The 26,675-nt window shown below is 41.9% G+C and overlaps 1 protein-coding gene across 1 annotated transcript in view; it reads left to right on the top strand.

Annotated features, from left to right (window-relative positions):
• Positions 1 to 26,675, top strand: part of SYNE2 (spectrin repeat containing nuclear envelope protein 2) — a 352,391-nt gene that overhangs the window by 150,747 nt on the left and 174,969 nt on the right. The window contains exons 51-63 of the mRNA XM_019518445.1: positions 114 to 1,463; positions 2,111 to 2,433; positions 3,276 to 3,420; positions 4,485 to 4,700; positions 5,018 to 5,283; positions 6,058 to 6,226; positions 9,742 to 9,897; positions 11,926 to 12,066; positions 12,397 to 12,579; positions 13,471 to 13,608; positions 15,913 to 16,098; positions 17,497 to 17,619; positions 18,536 to 18,718. Coding sequence (XP_019373990.1) covers positions 114 to 1,463; positions 2,111 to 2,433; positions 3,276 to 3,420; positions 4,485 to 4,700; positions 5,018 to 5,283; positions 6,058 to 6,226; positions 9,742 to 9,897; positions 11,926 to 12,066; positions 12,397 to 12,579; positions 13,471 to 13,608; positions 15,913 to 16,098; positions 17,497 to 17,619; positions 18,536 to 18,718 — 3,579 coding nt within the window. The remainder of the gene's footprint in view (positions 1 to 113; positions 1,464 to 2,110; positions 2,434 to 3,275; positions 3,421 to 4,484; positions 4,701 to 5,017; positions 5,284 to 6,057; positions 6,227 to 9,741; positions 9,898 to 11,925; positions 12,067 to 12,396; positions 12,580 to 13,470; positions 13,609 to 15,912; positions 16,099 to 17,496; positions 17,620 to 18,535; positions 18,719 to 26,675) is intronic.

Raw genomic sequence — 26,675 nt, forward strand, 5'->3', positions numbered from 1 at the left:
CTGTTCTCAGTGGGAGCAGATGACAGAACAAGGAGCAATGGGCACAAGTTGCATCGCTGGCTGAAGAGACCCAGTGCATCATTCTTGCATTGGGTCCGGAGGAGAGCACAGACATGATCTCCCTTTTGCAAGAATTACAGAATTTGTACAAGGTGCTCATTTTGGAATCAGCTGAAAGACTGCGGTACCTAGAGACCCAGCTTGAAAAGAGGCACAGACTGATTACAGGAATAGAAAATGTTTGCAGCCAGCTTCGAAGTGCTGAGACACAGGTGGTTCTTGATGTAAGTGAAACTACCACGTATTCTGAGCTAGGCCAGCAGCAGGCTGTTTTAAAGGAGCTTGCAAAAGAAATGCAGGAGATTGAAGGCCATATTTTATCATATTTTCAAGAGAGTCAACACACAACCAGGGAACTAAACATATTTGAAGAGTTATTTCTAATGGCCCAGTTGAGAAGTCTTAAAATTAGAGTTGGGAAAATACAGCGGCTAATCCAAAATAAATGCCGCACAGTGGAAAAGAAGATAGCTGTCTACACAGAGTTTTCAGAAAGAATAACTACACTGGAGCAGGAGCTTAATGATCTCCAGCGTGATGAACAAAACCTGGAGAGAGAGAAAAAATTAAAAACAGAACAGGAAGCTAGGGACAAACTCTGTGTCCTCAAAGAGAGAATCTTCACTTTTCAGTCCAACTTGCTGAATGTTATGAAGTACAAGGAAATCTTAGCAAGTCTTGGGCTACATTGGGATGCTTCACACCTTGATGAATTGCAAACTCGATTTCTTGAAATGAGAAATAAACTGGAGGAGAAAATGAAATGGTTTGATCATTTTATTATGGAATGTGACAGGCATCAAGAATCGCTGAGTGAAATTCAGGCTATGACATTCAGTATAAGGGAAGAAGCTGATATGCTAAATAACCACCCCAGCTCTTCCCCAGGAAAGGATCTTATATCTGCACAGATTTTATGCCAGGAAGTTCAGCAAGTCATGTACTTAACCCAGGAGGTAGCAAATCAATTGAACAGAAATGAGGTCTTTGATGTATCGTTCAAAGAAGCTGAGATGCAGCAAGTGAAGAGCTTGGAGAAGGATATTGATCAGTTGAATGACTTTGTCCAAAACATGATTTTAGATCTCCAGGCAAATTTTGTAAAGGAACAAGACTTCCAGGGTAAATTGGAACACACATTACAAATCATAAAGCAGATTAAATCTGAGCTTCAGCACCCACTCGTGGTAGACCTAGAAATGAAAACGATTCAGTATCAAAAGATGCATTGGGAAGCAATTCAAGACACAGTGCAAGCAGAATATTGGGCCATTAAAGACATAATGGAAAAAGAGAAAGAAAGGCAAGAAGAAAAATCTGATCTTACTGCTGACATAGAATCAAAACTGAATGAACTGCAAGCTCTTGAAATACAGCTGAAGGAAGACATTGCCTCCCATGTGGTAAGTATATTTAGTAAGAGTACATCCATTTGTAAGGCTTGATTAGCTGTCTCTGGTCATCGTCCTTACCATGGTGTTAATATTTTCATGGCATGTTGATACTCTCAGTCTAACCGGATTACACTGAAATCTTTCTGGTTATGTGTGATGTGATTGGATAGATATGCAATTCTTTTTTTGGATCATGCTTCCAAAAAACCCTTGTATATTTAAATTATAATAACCAAATTTGGGGATTAGTACAAGAATTGTAAGGTGGGTAAAGAACTGGCTTAAAGGGAAATTGCAACAGGTCCTCTTGAAAGGGGAGGTATTGAGCTGGAGAGAGATCCTCAAGGATTGGTTCGGAGACTAATCTTATGTAATAATTGTGTTAATGATGTTGGTCTAAAAGGTAGGAATGTGCTAATAAAATTTGCTGATGACACAAAGCGTCATTACAGCAACTGAGTGTGATTAGTCCACTGTAACCTAGCAGCACTGTTCTATGATTAGTTGGTTTGAAAATGCTGTATATTTACCTTACTTTTTGACCCGTCCACCTGAACATTTTGGCTCCAAAGGTAAGTCGTGTGGTGACTCGGATATGAATGTTTGACAGTCCACAATGGCCTGCAGTTTTTCCTTGTTCCTCTTGCTTTTTTCAGAATGCCCTACATGAGGCATATGAGATGGTTCAGCTGTATAGCAAAGCTGTTCAGAGGGCTGTCAAACTCCTCACAGACTATGAAGCCAGAATCCTTCCCATGCAAGTTGACTTAGATGGTCTAGAAGAGTCCTGCCAAATCCCACAATGGAACGAAGAAGAACTTGACTCTGCAAAGGCTGATGTAGAAGATCTGACCTCCAAGATGGAAAACATCGTTAAACCAAGCAGCAAAACACAACTGGAAAACACTTTACATGATCTAGTTGCTAGGAATTTGGCACTTGGGGAGAAAGCCCAAAGAAAGACAGCTTACATGCAAAGGTAGGTGGAGATCTCCAAAGGCTTTATTCCAAGATACAAGGAAGATGGTTGCTAATAAACTTGGTGCCTCACTTCTACTGTGACAGAGCCTTGCTGTTGTGTAAGCTTAATAAAACTGAGCTGGGTACAAATATGCTTTCTTCCCATATATAGACATTACCCTAGAATAGGCGTATTTCTATTAAAGTATAGTGCATCCACTTTTAATATAGTCAGCAAAACAGGAACAGGCCTGTGTAGGATCTGGTACAGAGAAAGAGCCCATGTATGATCCTGTGTCTAGGCCCTGCAACAGATTAGAGCAGCATCAGATAAAACCCTAAGCCACCTCGTTATTGGCCATTCTGGAAACTTGAGATAGCCAGAGCAAAGCAATACTTAGACCACCTCTCCCCATTGTCTGGTCCTTGGACACATAAAAACTTACTTTATTTTGGTGAGGGGGTCATGTTTAATTCATTGCTTGTCATCCACTGTCTTTGCTTATGCCTGCAATACTGTTAACCCCTATTCTAAGACCAAAATGTCTTGATTTTTTTTTTCTGTTTCTCTTGGCCTTCTCCCTTGCTGGGCAGGAAGGGAACATACAAGGCCTTAGTCCTACATCCCTGATCAATATGTATGAAAATTTGCAATAGTGTGGAGGTAAAAGAAAAAAAGAATAGTATCAGGAATCCATGTTATACCTGCATTTTTTAGGTACCCGGGTACTGAACTGAAAAATTTGGCATATGCTGCTTTGAGATGCATTTTATAGATCTCCTTGTTAGTACAGTTACTTACACCAAGCATGAAAACTGAAGAGGTGAAGTTTAATTGGTTTGCTAAATGTGTTTCTACAGATGCTTTGACAAATACAAAAGCTACACAAAAAACAAAGAGAAAGTATGTGACAATCTTGATGAACTGGAAAGCATACTCAGACAATCTTTGTCCCAGACACCAATGTCTTATAAGGAAGTTTTAGAGCACTGGGAGCAAAGCAAGGTAAGGGTGACTCTGAGGCAGCTGCAAAATTTATGTACAAAGAAAGCAATGATCAAACTCATGAAATCTTGAAACGCAAGGAGCAAATAGTAGTGGAACTGATTTAAGCCATATCTGTGCTGCCCAGCTGGGGGCTCACAGGCTGCTTGCAGCCCATGAGGGGTTAAGTTGCAACCCCTGGGTATCTTGCCCAGCTACCCACTCCTCCTGTGGCTCCAGCTGCTGCAGCTGGTGTCTCTGAACTGTTCTGCCTGTCTCTGGACTATCTCTCCTGCCTGCCTCTGGGTTTTGCTGCTTGCCCCTGCCCCAGTGGTTGGGGCCGTGCAGCATGGCATGGCGGTGGGACCTGAGAGTGAACATGGGACTGTGGGGGGCACATGGGGTGGGGGAGAAGAGGGGGACACAGGTGCATGGTATGGCAGGGGCATCCATGTAGTATGTGGCTCATGAGGTGTTTGGCCCCTGGCCACTTAAATCGGGCAGCCCTGATCTATATTTATCCTGTGGGTAGATTTATGCTATTTAGTCAAATAAATGTGTCCTCTGCTTGAGCTAATTTTGTATCCATGCAAATGAATCGTTTTAGCACCTATTGTTCCTGGTTGCTTTGTTAGGGCTCAGACCAAGGGAATTCCTAGTGCTGCTTTCTCTTGACACTGCTCACTTCTTTTCTCCTCCCTTTAGATCCTTCTACTGCCTCCTTTTTACGCACCTGCTCCAAAGAGCCCCTCCTTGTATACCCCCTTCTGCCTTCCTTCCTACTACATGCATTTTCAGGTGTTCTGTATACATCTCTAATTCTCTCTGATTGTAGTGTTTCCTCCCCTCCAAATACCTCTAAAAAGCAAAAAACCATTCCTGACTCTTGCCTGTATCACCTGTTAGTGTCATTTAATCAGTCTGGCTTTGCAATCTTATTCAGTATTAAATTAGTTCATCCTGATACCACCTAAGGGAGAAAGTAGCCGCTGTTTAATAAGGAGCCTAAACATGTGTGTGCATGATTAAAGTTTTCCTGATATAAAGTACTGTTTGGGTTGTGGTTGCCCCCCACTCTCCTCCAGATTTTAGTCACTAGCATTGCCACGGCTGAAGAGGACCTGGTGAAGTTGAGACGGGACTTGAGAGATCTGTGCACACTGTGCAAAGGAGGGGACAGCACACTCATCAGAGTGGTGTCAATGCTGTGGGAAAAGTGGCTGGCTCTGCTGGAGGCTGCCAAGGACTGGGAGATGAACTGCGAAGAACTGAAACAGCAATGGAAATTTCTCAATGAAGAGGTGGGTGACTCATGGGATTGTAGCATAAAGCAGTGTAGCTCTCCTGAAATTGGTGTGTGTAAATCTATTCATACCACCTAACTAGTCCATTGGAGACATTTACTGAATTAAAAAAATAACTCGGCGAGGCTGTTCCTGTGCTTGTGATTGAGCATGTGCTTTCATGGGTTGTTCTACTGGAGCTCAAGTGCTCAGCACACATCAGGATCAAGCCCTGAGTCTCCAGGGCACACCAAGACCATAGGTCAAGGACATGTAATATGATTTTTAAGTGTTGAAAAAGACCAGGTTATCTCACACTTGTATTCTTTATTTAGATGGAACGAGAAACAATCATTTTAGATAATCTTCAGGAAGAGCTACCAGAAAGTCCTAAAGAGAAAGAGAAAGCTACAACAGATGAGCTTCTTGAGTCACTAGAGAGTGTGAGCTACTTCGAGGAAAACATAGACAGAGAGCAGCTCCTATTGCTTTTACTTCTTCATCGTATAAGAAGCATTTTGAATGTGCCTGAAAGAACCAGTGGAGAAACAGCCCTTCCCATCCTACATGAGATCCAGGCAATGCAAGACCGATGTAAAAAGTAAGCCATGAAGAATGACACTGTAAAACAGCCTAGTTAGAACTGTGTATTATCAGAACAAGCTGTGGGGCTCACTTACATTTTCTTGGGTCTTATTGAACATTTGAACAAGTTTTAGTGGATTTTAATATGTAAAACAAAGTGAAAAGAATGATGGTCCTTAGTTTGCATGTTGCTAAGGAAATGAAGTTCCCATTGACTGGAACTGAAGTTGGAGACACTTGGCTCCCCTAAAAATAAAGCTATGTGTGTATGTATGCGCACGCGCAGGCACAAACTATTAACCTACACCTTGGCATGTATTTATATAAGATTTATTTAAATGGTCTCAATTTGCTTGGCGTTTTTATGAATAAAGCATCACATTTGTATGTGTTTGGGTATGCTTTTTGCCAGCTGCATTTCTATGCACTTACTTTAAAAGGCCCAGGCTTTCACACACACACAACCTCACTGTAATTGTGCAAGCTTCATATTGGACCTAAATTGGGTGGTTAGATGCAAACACCAGTCAGTTCGCTTGACTAAAGATGTTTTGTGTATCTGCAGTTAAGGATTTGTGTGAAGAGAAAAAAAAATTGCAGTAAAAGGTAACAAGTATCAAGTTCTCCAAAGAAAGCTTGCCAAAACATTGCTTTTCATTTTTAGACACAAATTTGACTGGAAGTTCACGTTGTAAAACTATTGGCATTAAATAGAAAAGTCTGAATGTTTCATTTTCTAAATAACAATTGGAGCCACATTAAATGTATTGCCGGTGTGCTTGTGTTTTAGATTATATCAAAAGGCTCAGAAGCATAAGGAATCTGCACAGTCTGAGGTTCAAGAAAGAGGCAAGATTAATGAAGAAATAAATGCTGTGAGGAGTTCATTAGAAAATACCTTGTCTTTGTTGCATGAGAGAGAATCACAAGACCCTACGGAAAAGTCGGCACAATTGGAGGTGTGTAGAAATCTGCTGCATTGTATAAGGAAGTTCTAACCTTTTAGGAACCAAAATAAAGGGGTTCATGGCTGTTCTCACTGAGATCTGTGTTGACTAAAGGCCTTGTTCAATACTTAGTATGCGTTAAATCTGTGTGGTGCTGAAGTTAGAACATGTTCTGAGCAGTTGCACAGTAATGATTACTATGATCCCTTTCATGCACAGCTCGCTGATTGTCGGTCTCAGGTCTGGCACTGCAATAGTCTTGAACTGGCTCCGGTGCAGTCCTGGGCCTGGAACTGACACTCGGCTGATGGACGGTCCCAGCCCTGGGACCCTCTTAGGCTTGTGGGCATCTGACTTCCAGTTTGATCCTTGAGGAACCTGGCAAGTGAAAGATCCAGGATCTTTCCCCCTGACACACAGGTTTCTTCATCCCATCCAGAAGCTTGGCATAGCAGAGGGGCGCCTGGCTGATATCACAGTGGGCAGAGGACTGCAAATTGTGTTATCTCCATGGAACAGCCTGGAAATAGCTGATAATCTGTTACCTAATAGGATTGGAAGATACTCCTTGTGCTAAAAGAAGCAACTTTGCTACAACACGAGTGCGCTTCGCACGTTTTACTGCTTGAATGTGCAGTTGCTTGTGTTTTAAGTACATTTAACACATGCTATGTGTAATGTGGGCCATGGCCTTTAGAGAAATGTGACTGGCCTTTGGACCACGCAAACATGATGAAATGTGAAGCAAAGTCTTGACACTACTGAGACTTGAAACCAGTTTGAGCAGCATGAGCTGGCTTGACTTTTCGCTCAAAGTCTTGTTCTGGTAATAAGGAAAGATGCAACCTCACTCTGTATAGAGATGTTGCTCCCCAAGTTAACTGCATCTGTTCTTTCTTCCCACATCTTTCCACAATGTCTTCAGAGACAAAACAGCATCAGAGACAGGTAATAACAGTGGATCACATTGGTATGAAACAGCAGTGCTCAACCTTTTTGCCTGGTCAGCCCTGATTGGCAATGCCTGGTCCATCCATGGGCCAAATCCAGGTGGTACTCCCAATCCGGTGCCTGGGCAGGCACAGCAGGCACCATCTGGCCATGTGGATGGCAGGTAGGGAAAGGGAGCTTGACTTGACCCTCTGGAGAGGGAAAGGGGTGTAGCCAGGTCCTAACCCAGCCTCACAGGAGGAAGGGGTTATAGCCCAGTGCTGTGGGGGAAGGGGACGTGGCCAGGCCCAAATTCACCCCGTGGGGAGGGAAAGGGCATCACCCAGCCCCAAGCCAGAAGCAGGGGAGGGAGATGTAGCATAGCCCCAAGGGGGAAGGGATTGCAGCCCAGCCTGGCCCCAAGTGGCTGTGCAGGGCTTAGGGTTTGGGAATTTGGCAGGGACTACTGCTCCCCACTGCCAAATTTTTTGACCCACGTGAAGCCCTACAGGTCAAATGCGATGACTCCGTGGCCGCATTTGGCTGTGGGCTGGAGCTTGAGCACCCGTGGTATAAAATATTCAAAAGATTCCCATCAAAACTACAAACTCTGTCATTCTGAGTTTTACAACCTACTTTTAGTACATTTTGTAACACCTTTATCTAATTTTATTCTAGCTGTTCTTAATCTTCCTTGACCACTTGACTTCAGAAATTGTAATTTTCAAGCTCGTTATTGTTTGCTGTTCTCATTATTGTTAGTCTGTATATAGTTTTTTAAAACGTCACTGAAATTCCAGTAAGGATTGGGGCTGCTGAGAAGGGATGATCTGGCAAAGTTGGGGCAGCATAAACAGAGTTTTTGATATTGCTAGCGGGAAGAAAAGGGCACAAGTTCAGTGGCTGTCCTTTGCTTCTTTTCTTTTCAGTTCTCTTTAGATGATTAAAGAGCAATTCCTCAGTATTTGCATCGTTCCTTCTGCACAGTATTTTCCTAGAAAGTGCTGAGCAATTTCTCCCTTTAATATAAGAAAATTATGCGTGGGCCCAGATCCATCAAGGAATTTGGAGCGATAACTTCTATTTATGGTGATCCCTGCTTCCATTGACATCTCCACGTCTGGCATTTATCTATAATTGCAGGAAATTAACAACTTAGTTGATGTGAATACTGAGGGAAGTTAACTGCAAATCATACTTAGTCAGGCAAGGTTGCAGTGTTGTTACGGCTGGGATAGTTCAGGGAATATGTGAGAAGCAGGTTACCTTTTTTAACTAACATTTTTCATTACCAAAAACCCCTTGCTTCTTAGTTAGATAAGTCAGTTGGCATGTTTTTAAGTACTGCCAAAGTATAGCAGAGCTGCAGATAGTGAAGTAATCTTCTTATCTAAGTCTCTAGGTTTAACTGGAAATTTGTTAAAGACAACCATTTTACAGATAAAGTATCAGATAGTTGTGTGCTTACATACTGACGTACAAGCCCGTTTTGCAGGGATTTTTTTAACTGATTGCTGGAGAGAAAGTTATAACTGTTTCTTTCAAAATCAGGTCTTTTGGAAATCTGCAAACACCCATAAATGGCAGCATAAACGTTATTGTGGCACTATAATAGTAAGCTTCTCTCTGGTGTATTAGGCATACAGATGCTGAACGCTCTTTGTAATTGGACCTAGCTGTCACAGAACAATGAGACTAAACTTTATTTTTATCCATTTTTACAGTCTTGCTGTGTATGGTATTTGAGTGGGGAAACAAGATTCCCAAAAGAAATTAGGATTTAAACCAAACCAAATGACTATTAAACCCCCCAGACAAACAGGAAAGCCTCCCACTCCTTTCCTTAATCTTAATTAAGGAAAGAACCTCATTGCCTAATAAGAATTTATCATTTGGCTTAATAAGTTGGTAACATTTGAGGTTAACAAATGGTGAGTGAGTGCAGGCAAAAGTAACTGTAAGATGTTTTCCCATCTGAAATTCTAGAAAACATTTGAAACAAATGAGTTTCTTCTTCATCCTTTCTTTGAGAGGACTCAGATCAGATTTTGTTTCTAGGCCACGGGCTGTGAACAATTGTTCAGGTTTCTTTTATCTCACAAAAACCTACATTCTTCACTGTTTGGAAAGAAGCTCGCTGTGCTGTTCTACATAATTACATGAAAGCAGACACTTCAGCTTCAAGCTTGGTGCTCTTAGTGGCTTTTGTAGTGTTATAATAATGTAGGAATGAATATAAGCTGTTAACTATTTTAAAAGTAAAACTGTAGCTTTGGTAACAGGAACATCACAAAGATGAACATTTAATCATAGGAGTGCTTGGGACAGCTAAAATGTTATCATATCTGTCAGTAAGTGTTAAGAGAACAATTGTTTGACGCAGAGTGGTATCACATTTAATTAATTCTTACAGATTCAGGAGCATCTTTTGACTAAACCAGTGAATATTTCTCAGCTCTTATCTGCTTGCAGAGAGTCAAATGAGGTTTTGTAATGCAAAACAACTTATTTAAATGTTAAGCTTGGTAAGCAACTTGTTACTGAGCTACATTTTTTAGGGTTTTATAAAAGCTGAAACCCTTCTTGCATGTTTTTAGGAGATTCAGAGTCTAATTAACAGAGAGAATCAGACTATTAAGGATATTATGGAGAAACTACGAATCAAGTACTCTGAGATGTATACGATAGTTCCTGCAGAGATTGAGACACAGTTGGAGGACTGCAAGAAAACATTACATGACTTGGAAGACAAGGTAACAATTTATGTAATTCAGAAATTTATTTCCTAGAAATGCATATAGACTGCATTAGTTTGATAAGTTGCAGTTGATTTAGGTACTAATTGCCCTTGGATTTCACACTTGGGGAAAATATATAAACTACAGATAATGTTCTCTCCCTTTTTAAAAGTCCTAGCATAAACAAATTGGGACATGAAAGTCTTTTAATTAAGTCATAAAAAGAAATTACAGAATCACTGATGCTAAGAAGCAGACACCTGCTAGGACACCAGTATTGTCTCTTCCCTGCGGTTCTGCTCGTAAACTTGATTACTAACGGCATTTCTGAAGATGTTAAGTACTGCTGTGTGAGACCAGCTGTTCGAAACATGTGCCTACGTTCTATGGAAATTTCAAAGCCATCAAGAAGTTCAGCAAAACTTTTTTTTAAACCGACTTTCATGCATATCATTGCTAATGTGACGCTTCACGCTTACCATTGGTATAAAAAGTTGATGGTTAATTTAGATAATTGAATAACATCAACCCTACACTTGCAGTGCTCTCTAGATATGCAGATTACAGTATACTTAGGTAACACTATTCATCCCACGCAAAGGAAAGCTGACAAGATTTTAAGGGGGACATCAACAACAACAAATAATTATTTGATTGTGGGGCTACAATTTTCCCCAAGTTTAGTGTACCAGTCTTATTCTCTTTTTAAATTCATTGCAGTTGTTTGTCCTTTTTTTTTTATTGTTTGTTTGTATTTTTCTGAAAGAAAGGAAGTGGCATTGAATTTCTCCTAGATACCTCTACTATCACAGTCCTAAAATAGAGAGTAATCAATATTAATATTAAAATACCTAAATCTTAATCAGTTGGGTGTTTTTAAATTATACAAAATCAACCAAAATGAAAATCCAGTTTCTCAAAACAATTGTTAATGCATATTGAATTATTTACTATGTTATAAGATTTAATATTCAGTATTTTATATTGCATTAAACAACTAGCTGACTCAGTCATTTCAGTTTAAATTAAGTCACATTTGTAACTAGTATCCTGAAAGTCAAATAATATTTTTGAAAGAGGGAAAAATTTAATTTTTATCCTGGCATGGATTCCAGTACACAAATCAGAGGACAGTAAATTTATATATTATGTTAAATAACAGTCACTCAGTAATATAGTAACAAATAATGATGTTAAATACCACCTAGAACAAAAACATGTGATATTGAAGAAAATCAGTTTGAGTTGAAGTGTATTATATTTATTTGCCTAAGGCAAATGATTGTTCTGAGTTGCATTAACTTGTAATGTTTTGATGATGGTATGACATTTCTTTCCAAAATCAGCTAAAACAGGAATTCATAGTTTTTGAAGCAATACATTTTAGTTAGGTTTCTCAGTGACTAATACTGAAGGTATAGTCTTGTCCTATTCTCATTGACTTTACTAAAGGCAGATTTCATTCTGAGAGAGAGATTCTGTTTTGTATGTTTGATCCCATCCATGGCACAGCCGTTGAACAGAAGTTTTTTGGTATTTTTTTTACAAAGATCAAGGAAAGAATGTGGTGCAACGTACACCAAGTATTTTTTTCATTTTTTAATAAGATCAAGGGTAACATTTCCAAATGCACCTAAATCCTCTTTTTTGAAGACTTAAGCAGTAAGGAGTCCAAGCACTGGTCTACAGAGGGTTTTTTGTTTTGGGGTGGGGGAGGTTGATTTATTTTTTTTTTAACCCATGCAAGTTATTTTGGACAGACATGTGATACTTTTTTTCTTTTCTTTTTAACGAACAAAAGTTAAATCAATATAACCTGCTACTATGCATGTTCAACTGGCATTTATTTGTTGCTGTGTTTAATGGGATGAAATCTTGAATGATCTGTAAACTCCGAATCACAGGAATGTTGACAGCGAATCTGGTTCTGCCCCTGCAGCCTTTGGTTGCCTCAAAGAAAACACATCAAAAGAATTCCAAAATATATTTGGCCATATTCCTTATAAACACGGTCGTTGACACCTTTTCCCTTTCCTACAACAGGTTAACACTGAAGTCTTACAGAGCTCTCCTTATTATGTGATGAATAGAAAAGCAGAGAAGATTAACAATGGCCTTCAAGGTGTTGAAAAATTGTTGCAGCAGAAGAGTGAAAACATTGCAAAAGCCAAGGAAAGTCAGAAGGTAATGTCACCAAATTCCCTTGTTCCTGTCAAGAACTTGGCCATATTCAGAAAGTGGCAGGGGACCTTTCCATTCTCTATGCTCATAAAAGGAGACACCTAATCAATACTTACAAAATCATTCTCAATGTACAGTACAAGATTTTTTCTTTTCTGTGAGGGGCACGACTCACACGAGGTGGTTACAGAGTGTTTTCTTCTACTCCTATTAGTTCATGAACTTTTGCAGATTAAAAGCTGAGATGTCGCACATGGGGGGGAAGAAATGCCCTTATTGCCATGCCTAGGCCTGACTTTATCCTACTATTTTGTTTACCGTATTCTTACACAGAAAATCTGGGATATGCTAGATCTTTGGCATTACAAACTGAATGAACTGGATGCAGAAGTTCAGGATATAGTTGAGCAGGACCCATGTCATGCACAGGAATGGATGGATACCCTAATGATACCTGTACAGTGCTACCAACAGGTCTCGCAGCGGGCTGAGCGCAGAACTGCAGATTTGAACAAGGTACAGGCAAACCTAGAAGTGCCCTGACTTCAAGAAGAATCACGTATATTAAAAGGAGACTGCTAGATAAATTTTAGAAGTGCTTAAGTGACAAGGAGGAACTTTAAATTTCATTGAAATGTCAGTGGGAATTGGGCTCCTACATGCCTAAATCACTTACAAGGATGAAAATTAATTCCTTTGCTTTAAATCAAGCTGCTTCATTTCATAGCAGTGTTAATTTTCTACCTTTCATAAAAATAGATTAAATTTGCTTTTAACCTTACCCTTTAGCAGGGCGAGGCTTGGGGGGGAGGAGAAGCAGGGGGCTATAGCCACCTCAAAATTTGCCTTAGCCCCCACCTCCCAGTGCTGCCATCGCTGCTTGCCTGCCCGTCCCACACAGCTGAGCCCACCCCTCTCTTGCCCGCAGCCTGCAGAGGTGCAGCACTCCTGGCCTGGCCCAGCCCAACCCTCCTCCCCCACTGGAAAGAGGCTGGCCCTTGCCCTTTAGATATACTCATATTATGACCAGAAATTCATTCAGTTACTCGAATCAGTCTCTACTGATGCAAATCCATTTGAGCCTAGTGAATGTGGAAAGATCTGAGAACCTGGCAATCATTTAATTGCTGTATTCTCATAACCTCTGATAAAACAATATTATTCCCATTTTAAAAATAAAGAACTGAGGCATAGGGTAAAGTAAATACTTGCCCAATATTACACAGAAGGTCCATGTCTCAGTTGAGGTTTGAACTCAAGTTTCCTATCTTAGTCCAGTTTTCTAAACTTGAGTACTTTAAAAAAAAAAAATTAGACCTTAATAATAACTACTTCAAGCCTTTAGTTTATAAGATATGTTAACTGTTACAAAACAGGCATTTGAATGGGTTTTTTTTAATTTTATAGGCCACTAGTAAGGTGGAGGAGTATGAAGAACTCTTGAAAAGCTTGCAAGTTTGGATAGAAAATACCAATTGTTTGCTAACAGCTGAATCTAGAAAGGACTCTGCAAAAGCCTTGAGTAAACATGCCAATGCCCTGCAAGTAAGTGTATATACACATTTTCTACATGGGGAGCCCCAATTATAAACATTTAACCTGCTGTATGTAGCCATTGCCCACTTGCAAACATAGATCTTGCACCCATACATTTTTCAGGTAGAAATAAGGAAGTCCACTGAAAAATCTGACTGAGTAAAAATGTCATTATTATGAAAAAAAGTCAGCAGCCATATCACAATGTGGGAGATGTTTTAGCAGTGGATGTATAGGTCTTGCAAAAATGATATACATGACAGTTATTTTTTGGAACATTGCTTTATCCCAGGGGTTTTCAACATTTTTTAGTAAGTGTACCTCCCGGCAGCCAGATGTGGAGCAGAGAGAGGAGGGGGGTGGTGTGCGGCCAGACCCGGAGCCAGGGGAAGTGGGGGTGGCACAGAGCCAGACGCGGAGCAGCACCAGCATGGGGTGGTGAGTGGTGACGGTGCCTGCTGCGTGCAAGCTTCCCCCCCATGTCTGGCCAGTTGGGCAGTGCCTATGTGACCCGCAGAGAAGCGCCACTGCCCTCGCCCTGCCCTAGCCCTGCTCTTGGGAGGCAGCAGTGCGGGGTCGTGGGTAGCAGCACTGTCCCCCCCAACCACCCACATGTACCCCCTAGGGCCTTCCCAAGTACCCCCGGGGCCACACATACCCCCAGTTGCCAACCCCTGCTTTGTACTATATCAAGTGCTAGAGCTTATGGAGGCAGTGTTCCTGCAGTTTTCGGTTTCAACATTCATTTATGATGTATTTTGAATGAACCACAACTGATAAGTCAGTTTATTTCTGTTCCTGAATGTTGATTTTGATAAGTAATATTAAGAGTTCTGTGTTCATAATATTACCAGGGAAAACTTGATGTCATAGGCTGAATGCTGTAACAACTGACTTCTGCATATGAAGTTTGAGTTTTTGGGATTCGAACTCATTAATCTAACCTAGAGGAGTGTTTGCAGGTGCAAATATAATTTTTTTTAAATGTAAAAATTCCTCAAAATTCCTTCCCTGTACCAGGCAAGTTTCCTTGTGTAGATGTGATATCTTTTATTAGACCAGCTGAGTAGTTGGAAAAAAAGTTCTTTGCAGACTTTCAAGCACAGTCACCCTTCGTCAGTCATAGGGAGTCTCTGCTGGTCAGAGACTCCAAGGAATGAGAGAAGCTAAAAGTGTGACAGGATGTCAGTGAGAATGTAAATAGGTGGAAATTTTGAAAACCAAAGGTAGAGCGGGGAAGGAGGGGAAGTCAAAGGTGAGTAAGCGAGACTATGGTAAAGAGGCTGTCTGAGAAAAAGAAAATAGCTGGACATTATGAAGACAAATAGCAGAAAGGGAGGGGAGGGGAGGGGAGGGGAGGAGAGGGGAGAAAGAGGAAAGGGGAAGGGGACGGAAGAACCTTGTCTGCCTGTGTCCTTGGATCAACATGGCTACAACCAAATTCCCTGTACCGGATACTTTACTAGAAAAGAAGCTGAAAATGAGTTGTTGTTATATTCTGAATGGCAAAGTCTACCATAGAGACTGCAAATGCAACATTATCCATGTTAACCCAAGGATTAGTTGATTGTATTTAAATAAATTCTTTCCAGTATGGAACATTTGAGGACTGGAAGGCTAATGAATTTGGGATTGCAACAGAGTTTTGTTGGAGTTGATCTCTGTTCATCCATTTAATTCATGGATTGCCTTCTACACACTCGTAAAACTTCCAGCTTTGCACAGTGGTATTGATTATAATCTCATGCTTCAAGATGTCAGTTGGTTACCTACAGGGGTCAGGGAGGAAATTTCTCCGCACTACAAAATTGTCCAGGTGTATTCTCAAGTGTTGGTTTGCTTTGTTTGTTTCTAGCTTTCCACATCAGAGATTATACCAGATTTCTGGATCAGCACTGATCTAGAAAAACTTCTTTCATAGGTGCCTGGCTGATGCATCAGACTGGAAAGAATTTTTTCTTATGGCAGATTGGCTGAGACCTTAGAGATGTGTTGTCTTCCTCTGCTGAATGGGCTATAAATTGTCCGCTGTACTTTTTAAGGCATATTTCTCCTAATCACTTCCCTTCCTGGCCAGGATTTGGGACATTGCTGGCATACTTTTCTTCTTGGTTCTGCCTGGGATGGCCCAGGAGGCTTGAGATACACTAGTCTAACCCAAAATATTGGCTCAACATAGGGAAATGTAATGATCTGTGTAACACAGGAGATCAGACAGTCCCTTCTGACCTTAAGCTTTGCGAAATGAAGTTTATTCCAGTGATTCAGGCAATCTAAAGATTTCCAATATTGAATATCTTTTTTTTTTTCTAGATGGCTTTAGAGGATTCAGAGCAGAAGCAAAACCTTCTGCATAGCATTTACTCAGAACTAGGTGAATTATCGTCGATCTTTGAAACAGGCAACATGGTGCAACAGCTGAATGAAGTCAATGGCCAAGTCACAAATTTACAGCAAAAGATACTGAAAATTCTTCCTCGGATCCAGCAGATGGCAGATGTAAGTTTGTGTGGTTTCCAAAGCATCTTGTATTGGCATTTCAGTAGATGAGTTAAACAGAGGTAGTAAATGCATCATTTAAAAGACAAAATAAAATCAGACTATCGTGACATTTAATTAAGCTGTAACATTTTAACAATAATGGTGAAATTATTTGAAGACATATATTTTATCTGTATTAAGAGGAAAGACACAGTCCTCAAAGACCTTTTTGCTGAGGGGAAATTTAGCAGCAGAAATCTATTATTGTATTTATACCAGGATACATCATCGTGTTACTGTTCTTATTCTGGAGTGACAGTATCTGCCTGGGTGCTTATGACAAATTTCATCATGTATACATATGCACTGGCCCCAAAGAGTTTTGCTGGCAGTGGGTAAGATTCAAACTTACTTTGATTCCCTGCCAAGATTCAAAACTGATCATTTCCAGACCAAATGACTATTAATACCTAATTCCCCCTCTAATTTATGACAAGGAGCATCTGCAAGACATTTTTGTCAGGGGTGTCAAACACATTGCTCGCAGGCTGGCTCTGGCCCATGGAGCTGCTCTAGCTGGCTCACTGGGCTACTGGTGGACATGGCAATCTGCAGCAGGAGAGCAAGTGAGGGCTGACACCACTCCAATTGACCTATAGCTACTTCACCTGTCGCCACTGCCATAGCCCTATCTCCATGGCCGCCCACCGCACTGTGTGCCCTGTGTGGGAGCCACAGCTGGAACTGCTGCTGCAACCTGGGGCACACAGCAGCGGTAGCTCTGGCTCTGGCCCAGGGCATACATCGGGAGCCGGAGTTAGGATCGTGTGCCTCCAGTTCAGATCTGGAACTGCTGCCATGTTCTCTGGGTGAGATCTGGATCTACCCCTGCTGCTGCTGCAACAGCCACCGCCACTTGCTCATGATCTGGGCTGGATCTGGCCTGCAAGGAGCCCTGTAGCCCCAGGGCACAAGAGTTTGACACCAAGCAACTTTGATTCCCCCCCTGCAAACTAATAGTGATTGTACACATGGCAGCACTCATTCTCTGCTGTTTTGAAATTTTTGTAGCAAGGTTCAGTTAAGATCAGTTCACTTTCTGATTTAATTCTGATGAAAGCATTGTGTAAGAACACAGACCATTTGATCTGTTTTGTAGGGCTGTTTGAAAATGTGTTATTAATATAAAATATTTAAATAAAATTCATATGTTGTTTGTGCATGTGCATTGTGGTTCTAGCTTGCATGATAAGAAAATTTGTGTTTTGGCTGAAATTGAGTACAATGTGTTGAGATCTTGGATAAAATCTTCAGTTTCATTAAGATAGCATTATTAAGAATAACCATCATTAGAATTCATATAACAGTAGCATATAATTCCAGTCCAGAAATATTTTGATTGTCCCAAAAATCTAGGAGGTGGACATTATTGAATCTGATGTAAAAGCGATGGAGAAGGATATTGCCAAAATTAAAACAATCCTGTCATCAGAAGATCTTTTAGATTTTTCTCCCAAGGATCATCTTAAACATGGACAGGTGGGTATACATCTTATTAAACCTGACCCTCATTTACACTGATTGTGAAACATGCTGATGTATTCAGGTAAGAAGAAGTTTTATGAGAGCAGACCATAAATTATCAGTTAGTTCTACTTTCTGTGCCTCGGTGAAATAAATCAAAATAGTAAGAAACTGTTGCTTTTTTTCTGTGTTTGCAAGCCACAGTTTCATCAGCTCTACATTCAGAATTTACTGACATGGTTTCAGAGGCAGGGTGAAAATTTGGTTGGTTGTGTGTGTGCAGCTGTTTGTTAAAGGACACTTACTGTCGATGCAATAGTATGTGGGGAACTAAGAAATACAACAATATATTTTCTTTGAAAACACAGCCCCGATTTCTCAGTGCAGAGAAAGCCCTAGTAAGGTTCCATGTTCCTAAATAACGTTGTGAGAAACAGAAATGTCAGGCTGCCTTTGCCTACATTAACCATTAAACCTGCCATGAACTTTGTACTGGGACATATAGCCTAATTCTGGAATCAGGCAGACTTTACCTGAAACTAGTGAAAGAGGTCACTGAAATGTTAAAGGAATCCAACCACTCAGTAAATGACAATACATTAAACATAATTCTCAGTCTGCAGTTTTTTTCCAGGTAGAATGTTCTGTGTATATCCTGATTGTATAGTCAACAAGATGTAGTAATTTTGTCATAAGGCTCGGGTCTGAAAAATAGACAGGGGTGTCATTTATGGATGCCTTTTGCCATATACAGTCTTATCATATATTTTCTTTTAAGCATTAGAAGATAAAACTCTCTGAATATGAAGTTCTTAATCCTGTCATCGAGAGTTTACGTAAGAGAACTTTTCAGCAGGGTCGCTGTAATGTAATTTTAAAATGATTGTTGTTCCCGTTTCATAGCATGTTCATCATCCATCCTATATTTTAGGTTATTCTTGATCACATTGGGCCCATGCAGAAAAGCATCACTCAGATACAGTCCTGTAAAGCAGCTCTCAAGTCCCCAGGAGCAAAAATGCAACCTCTCTTGGTCTTCCAACGAGCAAACCAACTTTCGAAAGAACTGAAAACATTAGAGAAAGTTACCATAGAACACAATATGCTGCTAGAGGTAAAATCCTTTTGATATCAGATTCGTTTGTTAAAAACTCTCTCGTACAAAACTCCTTTTAATATTATAATAACTTTTTGGTGACTAGATTGTCAAGACAGGAATATAATATACCTGCCACATCTTTTATCTTTGTTTAGCTGGGTAATTTAACAGAAGAACAAAGCATACTAACTATCTTGAAATTCATTTCACATTACAATTAAGCTAAGCCAGCTGATAGCTTATTTTCCTGTATGATTAATGCCTTATGGCACCTTGTGGTACTTCTTGGTATTAAATAACAGCAGTACATATATTAAGAGTCAAGTGGCTTAAGCTCCCTATAGTCTGTAAATCACTGGGGGCCAGTCTTTTCGATAGGTCTGACACAAATTAGCCTGCCGCTGTCCCATATGATACTCTGATCCCCTTCCCCTGCCTGATCTGTTGACCTGCTTTCTGCTGTCTGCCACATCTGCTGCTCTTCCTTCTACTCCCTGCCTTTTCTCCCACTGTGCCACCTGTCCCCCTTCTCAGTCTGTAGCATGCCACACAGAGGCTGCCTGTGCCACAGGTTGGCCTCCCTTGCTATAGATTCATACACTGTAAGGCTGGAAGGGACTTTGGAAGATCATTAGGTCCAGCCCCCTGCACCAAGCAAGAAAGACAACTGGGGGTAAATGCTCACCCTCTGTGAAATTGAGGCCCTTAAAGATTCAACAGGACATGGACATTCTGTTTCTTTGTTGTTAGCACTTGGTAGTAAGGTAATTAGTTGATTGTGTTTAAAATATGAACAAGGCAAAGTCAGTTTTTAAAGGGGGCGTTTCAGATCTTTTCATAGTAGTAAGGCACATAACTGGACATTTTTTCTCCCTTGTGACTTATCCAGTCTCAAATTGATAAACAGTTCATTTCTTGACCTGGCATTAAAAACTACACCTGAGCTTCTGCTGGTGATAAGCTGTTCTTCCTGAATGAGCCCAGGAACAGAAGCTCAGAGCCAAGTCACCTAAAATGGCCCCTCCATTTCTCAGCAGGATGTTACCAATTAAAAGTGTATTTCTAAATGCACATTTAGTGCGTTCTCTAATCAAGGGAGCACGTCAGAACTTCAGAGGCTCTTGCAAAGCAGTTTGCAGTTCAAGGACACATCTGCTGCAGCTAGTACATGAAGGTTGCCATTTTTGCCCTAGACATGTTGGCCAGAAAAGAAAGACCTAGGAAGCTGTGGGTCCACTGTTAACTAGTCAGGGTGAAATCTTAACAGAAGATGCAACAGCCAGTGGTGACGCATAGGGGGTGCATGTGTGCAACGCCTGATGGTCACGCTCATCACTTAGGCGAGTGTGGGGGGGCAGGTGGGAATGCCAGTGCCCCCCCTGCAAGCACTGGCTAATTGCTGCACTCCCAGAAGTGGCTGCAGCAAGTGCAGCGATCGGTCGTTGCGGGCTCGTCTGGGGGGACACCCCCGCCTCGGACCACAAGATCGTCCGTGGGGGACCCTCCCACTCCAGTCAGCAGGACTGGTTGAAGGGAGGGGCACGGACACCCCCCACCGACTAAGGTGGCACCAGTCACCCGTGGCAACAGCTACTTTGTCTCAGTCTTCAAAAAAAAAAAGTGCAGCCAGACACCTACCTAACAAAGATTATTTGGATAAGGGAGGGGGCTAGCTGAGGCATGGGAACAAAAGAGACAGTCAGAGGTTTTGGTGGGTCTGAATGAATTCAAGTCAGCAGGGCCTGATGAATTTTATCCCAGGGTACCGAAGAAACTGACACAGATCTCAGAGCCCTCGGCAATGAACTTCATGAAGTCGTGGAGGACAGACCAGGAACCAGATCAAGGAATAATGGCCATAAGTTGTTGGAGAGTAGGTTTAGATTAGACATCCGTAAGAACTACTTCACGGTCAGGGCGGCTACGAGCTGGAACCAACATCCAAGGGAAGTGGTGCTGGCTCCTACCCTGGGGGTCTTCAAGAGGAGGCTTGATGCCTACCTAGCTGGGATCATCTGAGTCCAGTTTTTTTTTCTCCTGCCCTGGCAGGGGGTCAGACTTGAAGATCTACAAGGTCCCGTCCGACCCGACTTCTATGATTCTATGATTACCAACGGACTAGAAAAGGGCCAACATAGTGCCCCTCTTTAAAAAAACCAAAAAGGAGGACACAGGGAACTAGACCAGTTAGCCTCTCCTCAATGCCTAGGAGAGGAGCTTACTGGAGCATATCTTAAGGAAGTCCATTTGTAACTATCTAGAGGAGGGAAGACAGACCACAAGCACTCAGCATGGATTTAAAAAGAACAAATCATGTCAAACAAACTTGATCTCCTTCTTTGACAAATGCAGTAGGGTGGACGGAAGAATGCTGTGGATATAGTGCTTCTGGATTTCAGCAAGGCTTTTGACAAGGTTGCATGTGGGCTAGCCAAAACTGCTATAAGGTGTAGAGACAACTGGTTCAATAGCTGCAAGTAAAGGGTAATTATAAATGGATCTGTGACAGAATGACAGGAGACTTTTGAGCAGAGTCCCACAGGGTCCTTGAGCAGAGTCCTGGGCCCTGTGCTGTTCAAAATGTTTATTAATATTTTGGATGCTGAAATGGAGAGTTTCTTGAGCAAGTTTACAGATTACATGAATCTGGAAAGGATTATGACCATGTCATGTTGGAGGACAGAAGCAAATTTAGAAGGATCTTGACAGACTGGAAGGGTGGGCTGGAACTAACAGGATGAAGTTTAATGCTGACAAATGCAAAGTGCTATCCCTCAGGAAGAATAATAAAAGATGCAAATAAAAAATAGGGGACACCTGGCTGAATGGCAGCACTATGGAGAAGGATCTAGGAATCTTGGTAGATCACAGACTCAGTAGGAGTCTACAGTGTGACAGCTGTATAAAGGGCACGTGTAGTTTGGGATGCATCCATAGAAGCATTAGGTGCAAGACACAGGTGGTGATGGTGCGTCTTTATTCAGCATTGGTTAGGCCTCATCTACAGTAGTGGGTGCAGTTTTGGGCTCTACATTTTAAAAAGGACATGGAGTAGATAGAGAAGTTCCAGAGGCAGGCAACGAACATGATAAGGGGCTTGGAAAACAAGTCAAAAGAAGAGAGGAAATAGGTATGTTCAACTTTTGGAGAAAAGGCCTTCAGAGGGGACATGATAGCAACCTTCAAATACCTGAAGGGTTGCCATAAGGGGGAAAACACCTTTTCTCTCTTGCTGCAGAGAGTAGGTCACAGACTAATAGCTTGAAGTTGCAGCAAAGCAGGTTTAGACTGGATATCAGGAAAAACTTCTTCACTGTTAGAGCAGTGAGGCAGTGAAACAGATTGCCTAGGGAAGTTGTTGAAGAAGAGGGTGCACAGGCATTTGTCAGGGATGATGTAGGAGTAACTCTGCCTATGTTCTATTATGGATGTTTCCCGTGTGTTTGGACTTAGCTGTTTGCTATATAGGACAGAGAGAGATTTTTTTTTCCCCTACTGTTGCTACATGTAGCAGGGTTTTGTTTTTAAGCCTTCCTTAGAAGTATTGGGTACTGACTGCAAGCAAGTCTGGGGAATTTGACTGGGGTGTGCCAAAGCTTCTACTGGGATTTTAAACCCTAGAGGCTTTTGCCCCTTTGCTCAGGTTCAGACTGATCACTATATTTGGGATCAGGAGGGAATATCCCCCATGGTCAAATTAGTGCAAACTGTGGGGAGGAGCAAGGGAGTTGCTTTCCTCTTTAGCAGAGGGGCATGGCCATCTGCCTGGGTTGGCTGACATAGTCTCTCTGCTGTACCTGTGTTAGGCTAGGTTATTATGTCTTGTGGTTGTGTCAGGGTTGATTGTAATTTTGATAAGAGGTTAGACCAGTGGTCACCAACCTGGGGATCCCAATCTACAGGTAAATCCCAGAGCCTCTTTTGGTAGATCCTGGGCTGGGGGGACAGCTGGGCATGCGTGGACGTGCACACCCACCGCCCCCAGCCCCAGCAGGTCAATCTGTAGGGGAGGGAAGGGGCAGGGGCCAGATCGAGGCCCCTGCAGTGAGCGGCTGACCGGGTAGCCCAGCCAGGAGCAGGGGGAAGGTAAGTGGGGCCCCAGCCCAGGCAGGTAGTGGGAGGATTGGAGCCTGGAGGGGCTCCTTCAGGGGCGCAGGGGGCTCCCTTCCCATCTCTGCAGGGTCGGAAGCAACAGAGGCTGCTGCCACTGCACCTCGAGTCCCGCTGCAGCTGGCCACGTGCAGGCACTGCTCAGTTCGGCAGTGGGGACTCATGTTGGGGTGGCCCCAGCCCAGCTGGGTCTGGGAAGATGTGGCCATCCAGGAGCACATGGGGGGGCTCCTGCCACAAGGCACAGCCTGGCGGAGGCCCTGGGGACCCATGCCCCCCAACCAGTGCTTGGGGTGCAGCAGGCAGTCCACAGCAGCAGCTGCCTCATCCTGAGCACAGGTGGGGTGGGGGGCATGGGCCCCTGGGGCCTTTGCCGGGCTGCGCTCAGCAGCGGCCCCCCTCCTCCCCCCAGTACCCCTGGACCACAAACTTTCAGACCCAGCCGGGCCAGGGCTCAACACCACGGTCCTCTGGCTACTGGGCAGCCACGGCACAGAAGTGGGATTGGGCCCCGGCTTGGCTGGATCTGGGACACACTGCAGTCCAGGGTCCATGAAGCAGGGGGAAGGGGATGGCAGAGGGAGGGGCAGTAGATCCTGGGGTGACCTTTGGTTCCAAAAAGTGATCTTCACCATAAAAAGGTTGGAGATCGCCGAGTTAGACAATGGAGTTGTGTAGGATGGCTTGGGTAGAGAAGATCCTGCCTTAGGCAGGGGGTTGGACTAGACTTCTAGAGGTCCCTTCCAGCCCTACTTCTCTGTGATTGTGTGCTCAGATACCTAAGGTTATGAACTCTGAAGATCATGAGCTAGTGTGGAATGTGTCATAGGGTATACATATTTTATAGTAGGGTAGGTTCAGAGACTATTAGGTACAGTAGCATCCTGCAGTCATCTTAACCTTGTGGTGAAGACGCATGTCTAGCTGTCAGGTCTTGGGGTTCTTTTTCTTTTTTGCCTCAGGTTTCCTGTGTAAGCTTGTGAGGTCCTATATCTATAAAGTGGATATGATAGATCACTTCTTGGCCTTTTAGCTAAGACGTAACATTCTCTATTAAAGTTTTATATTTGCTTCACAGGAAGGTTATGAAGCTAAAGTCACTGGTAGTTTCAAAACATATTTGAGATCCTCAGAAACAAAATACTCTGCAAGTTCAAAGTATCATTATGTGGCTCTTACAAGTAAAGAGAATAGCCATAATTGTCCTGCTTTGAAATGCATTTACTTGCTGGAGCTCTAATAATTTTTACCCTTGGCATCTGCCTTTATTGCCTAGGTATCTAACTAGTTTTAAGTGAGATTTCTTCATTGAAAACAGGTTGGAAAAATTGAATTTCTTGGCAACTAGGGTACCAAACTGTGCATCAAAGACCTTGCTAGTGCTGCTGTGTAGGTTGAACACAAGTGTAGTCCAATACTAGTTGTGGGCTAGCTAAGACCTTACAAGGAAGAAGCATAGTAAAACATTATTATTAGTTCTGATTTAGAAAGTTGTGGCAAAAACCAATGTGAAAAAAATCTGCTCTTATTTTTGAAAGCTTGGTGTGTTAACATGCTTATGCATTATTCCATATCTAAATATAAATTTATTGAGGGCTGAACTAAATGTGAAATTGTATAACAACAATATTAATACTGTAATCCACTATTATCCAGTATATTAAAATAAAATAGGAGCTCCATACATACCAACAGCCATATATAGACAATATTTTGGCAAAAATGCTATGAAGGGCATGGCTGGGTCTCCAGACTTTGTAGAAAGGAGAAGCATAGTTTTAATACATTTTTAAATTGTATTGTGCTAATAATATCGTAACCTTGGGTCACCTTTTTGAAAGAGTTCTCTAATGAAAACAAGAGCCCTTACAATTAATTGTTCTGGAACTAACTCAATATAGATGTGTATATTGCTGGCTTAAACTGGAGAAAAGGCTGGGTAGGGTGGCACTTATAAACTAAAATTATTGTAGTTATATCAATTTGCACCTGTGTGGATTCAGCTATAAAAGTTGAGTCCATTCAATGTGGATCCTAATATATCCCAAAACATTCTCTTTCTAACCTCTTTCACCCCTTTCTGTCCCTGAAAGCTGACCCTTCACATAATCAAAACCCCCTATCAGGTCTGGACTTGTACAGGGCTAACAGGATAAATCACAAAATAGAAACCTTATATTGTAAACTCTTTAGGACAAAGAGGATTGGCTTTTTCTTGTTTAGTATCCAGCAGTGGGGATTTGGTTTGTGACTAAGGCTTATAGGTACTATCACAAAAGAAGCAATTAAAATGAAATGTGAAATGACATATTGAGAACCCTAGCTTTCAGTAGGAAATTTGGCTCCATAACACCACGTGCATTGCACTGGACTTCCAGAAGTCTCTGGTGGCTGAAGTTAAAGATGGACCTTTGGACATTCATTAGCACATGGAGGATGGTAGACATGTTGGAGGAGTCATTGTGGTCCTTTAGCATTGTGGTCCTTTCAGAACTGCAAGGGTTGCTAAGATTGAGACAGGTGTGGCTGGAAGAGTCTGAAAAGGATTATGAATATTAGCCACCACCCAGAAGTCCAGGTAACTTGTGCCATCATATACATGAACTGATAACCCAACTGCAGTAGAGGTGCTTAGCACTTCATCTTAAAAGGCCATCTGGTTTTCCTAGCACAAGTGAATATGAGTAGAAAGACTACTGTTATCTTTATTACCAGTTTTCTCCTCTACTTGTTTAATTTTTTGTTGTGTTAGACTCACTGTCCCAAAAGTCACAACTTCCTCCCAGATTCTCCCTTAAAAATATCAAAGTACCTTACACTTTCTCCTGCAATCTGTAAGGGACATACAGTAACACCTCACTTATTTGCATTCCAAACAGGGAAAGCCATTATTTGTGATGGAAGTTTTGATGAGCAAATGAATGAACAAACAGTGCTGTATTGAAATCTAGGAATTGTATATGACATAAGTCATGCTATTTGACGGATATAGTTTGTTCACAAATAAACATTCTGTGGGTTGTATACTCTAGCAAAATACAATCTTTTGTAGAAGTTATGGTCTCTGGTAACATGAGAAATTGCTTGTTTTATATGTAAAACATCACCTAAATGACTGGGTAAGTGGCAATTTTGGTGTGAATAATCATGTCTTTAGATTCATGAGGTTTGTCTATGTAGTGGGTTGTCATTTTACACAACACAGTCTTTTATTTCCCTGGGCAAACTTACCCCATAGAGCACAGCATAACCCATAAACCAGGCACATACATAAACAATAAACAGTTATCTTAAACTTTACTGTCTTTCCCCAAACTCTGAGACAGTGTTGTGGCTCAGTTCTGCAGCCTCTAGCCTTGCAGTCTTTCTGCTGTCTCCCTCCAGCTCCCTTCTCTGAGAGCCTTTTACTTCCTCTGAGCCAGCCAATTATCCTCTTCAGCTGGCCTAGTCCTCCTAGGCAGGCCAAATGACTTTCTCACTGCCTGTAACTAAGCTGCAGCCCCTACGGCCTGCAGCCTGTTACAAACTGTTATTGCTAAACCAAGATAAAATGTGTTTTTCACTTGATGCTTGTAGTTTTTTCAATTGTACTGCAAGTTTTTCTACAAGTCTGCAAAGTTCCTTCTCACATGAGTTGAAATGAGTGAGAGTAAGGTCAGGTTGTCAGATACTGTAGTGGGAGTTTACACCTTTCCCAGGAACTCTCCTCCTGTTTCATCTTCACTTTGTGCAGACTGACCTTGCAATAAAAACCTAAACTGAGCCAGTAGAAAGTAAGTAGCTTTTCTAACTGGATATAATAAAAATAACATAAAGTCAAACATTACCTGGTTTCTCTTTATCTGATTTCCCCCCCCCCCCC

This window comes from Gavialis gangeticus, unplaced genomic scaffold (genome assembly GCF_001723915.1).
Source record: "Gavialis gangeticus isolate Ggan-Ray unplaced genomic scaffold, GavGan_comp1, whole genome shotgun sequence".
Taxonomy (NCBI): Eukaryota; Metazoa; Chordata; order Crocodylia; family Gavialidae; genus Gavialis; species Gavialis gangeticus.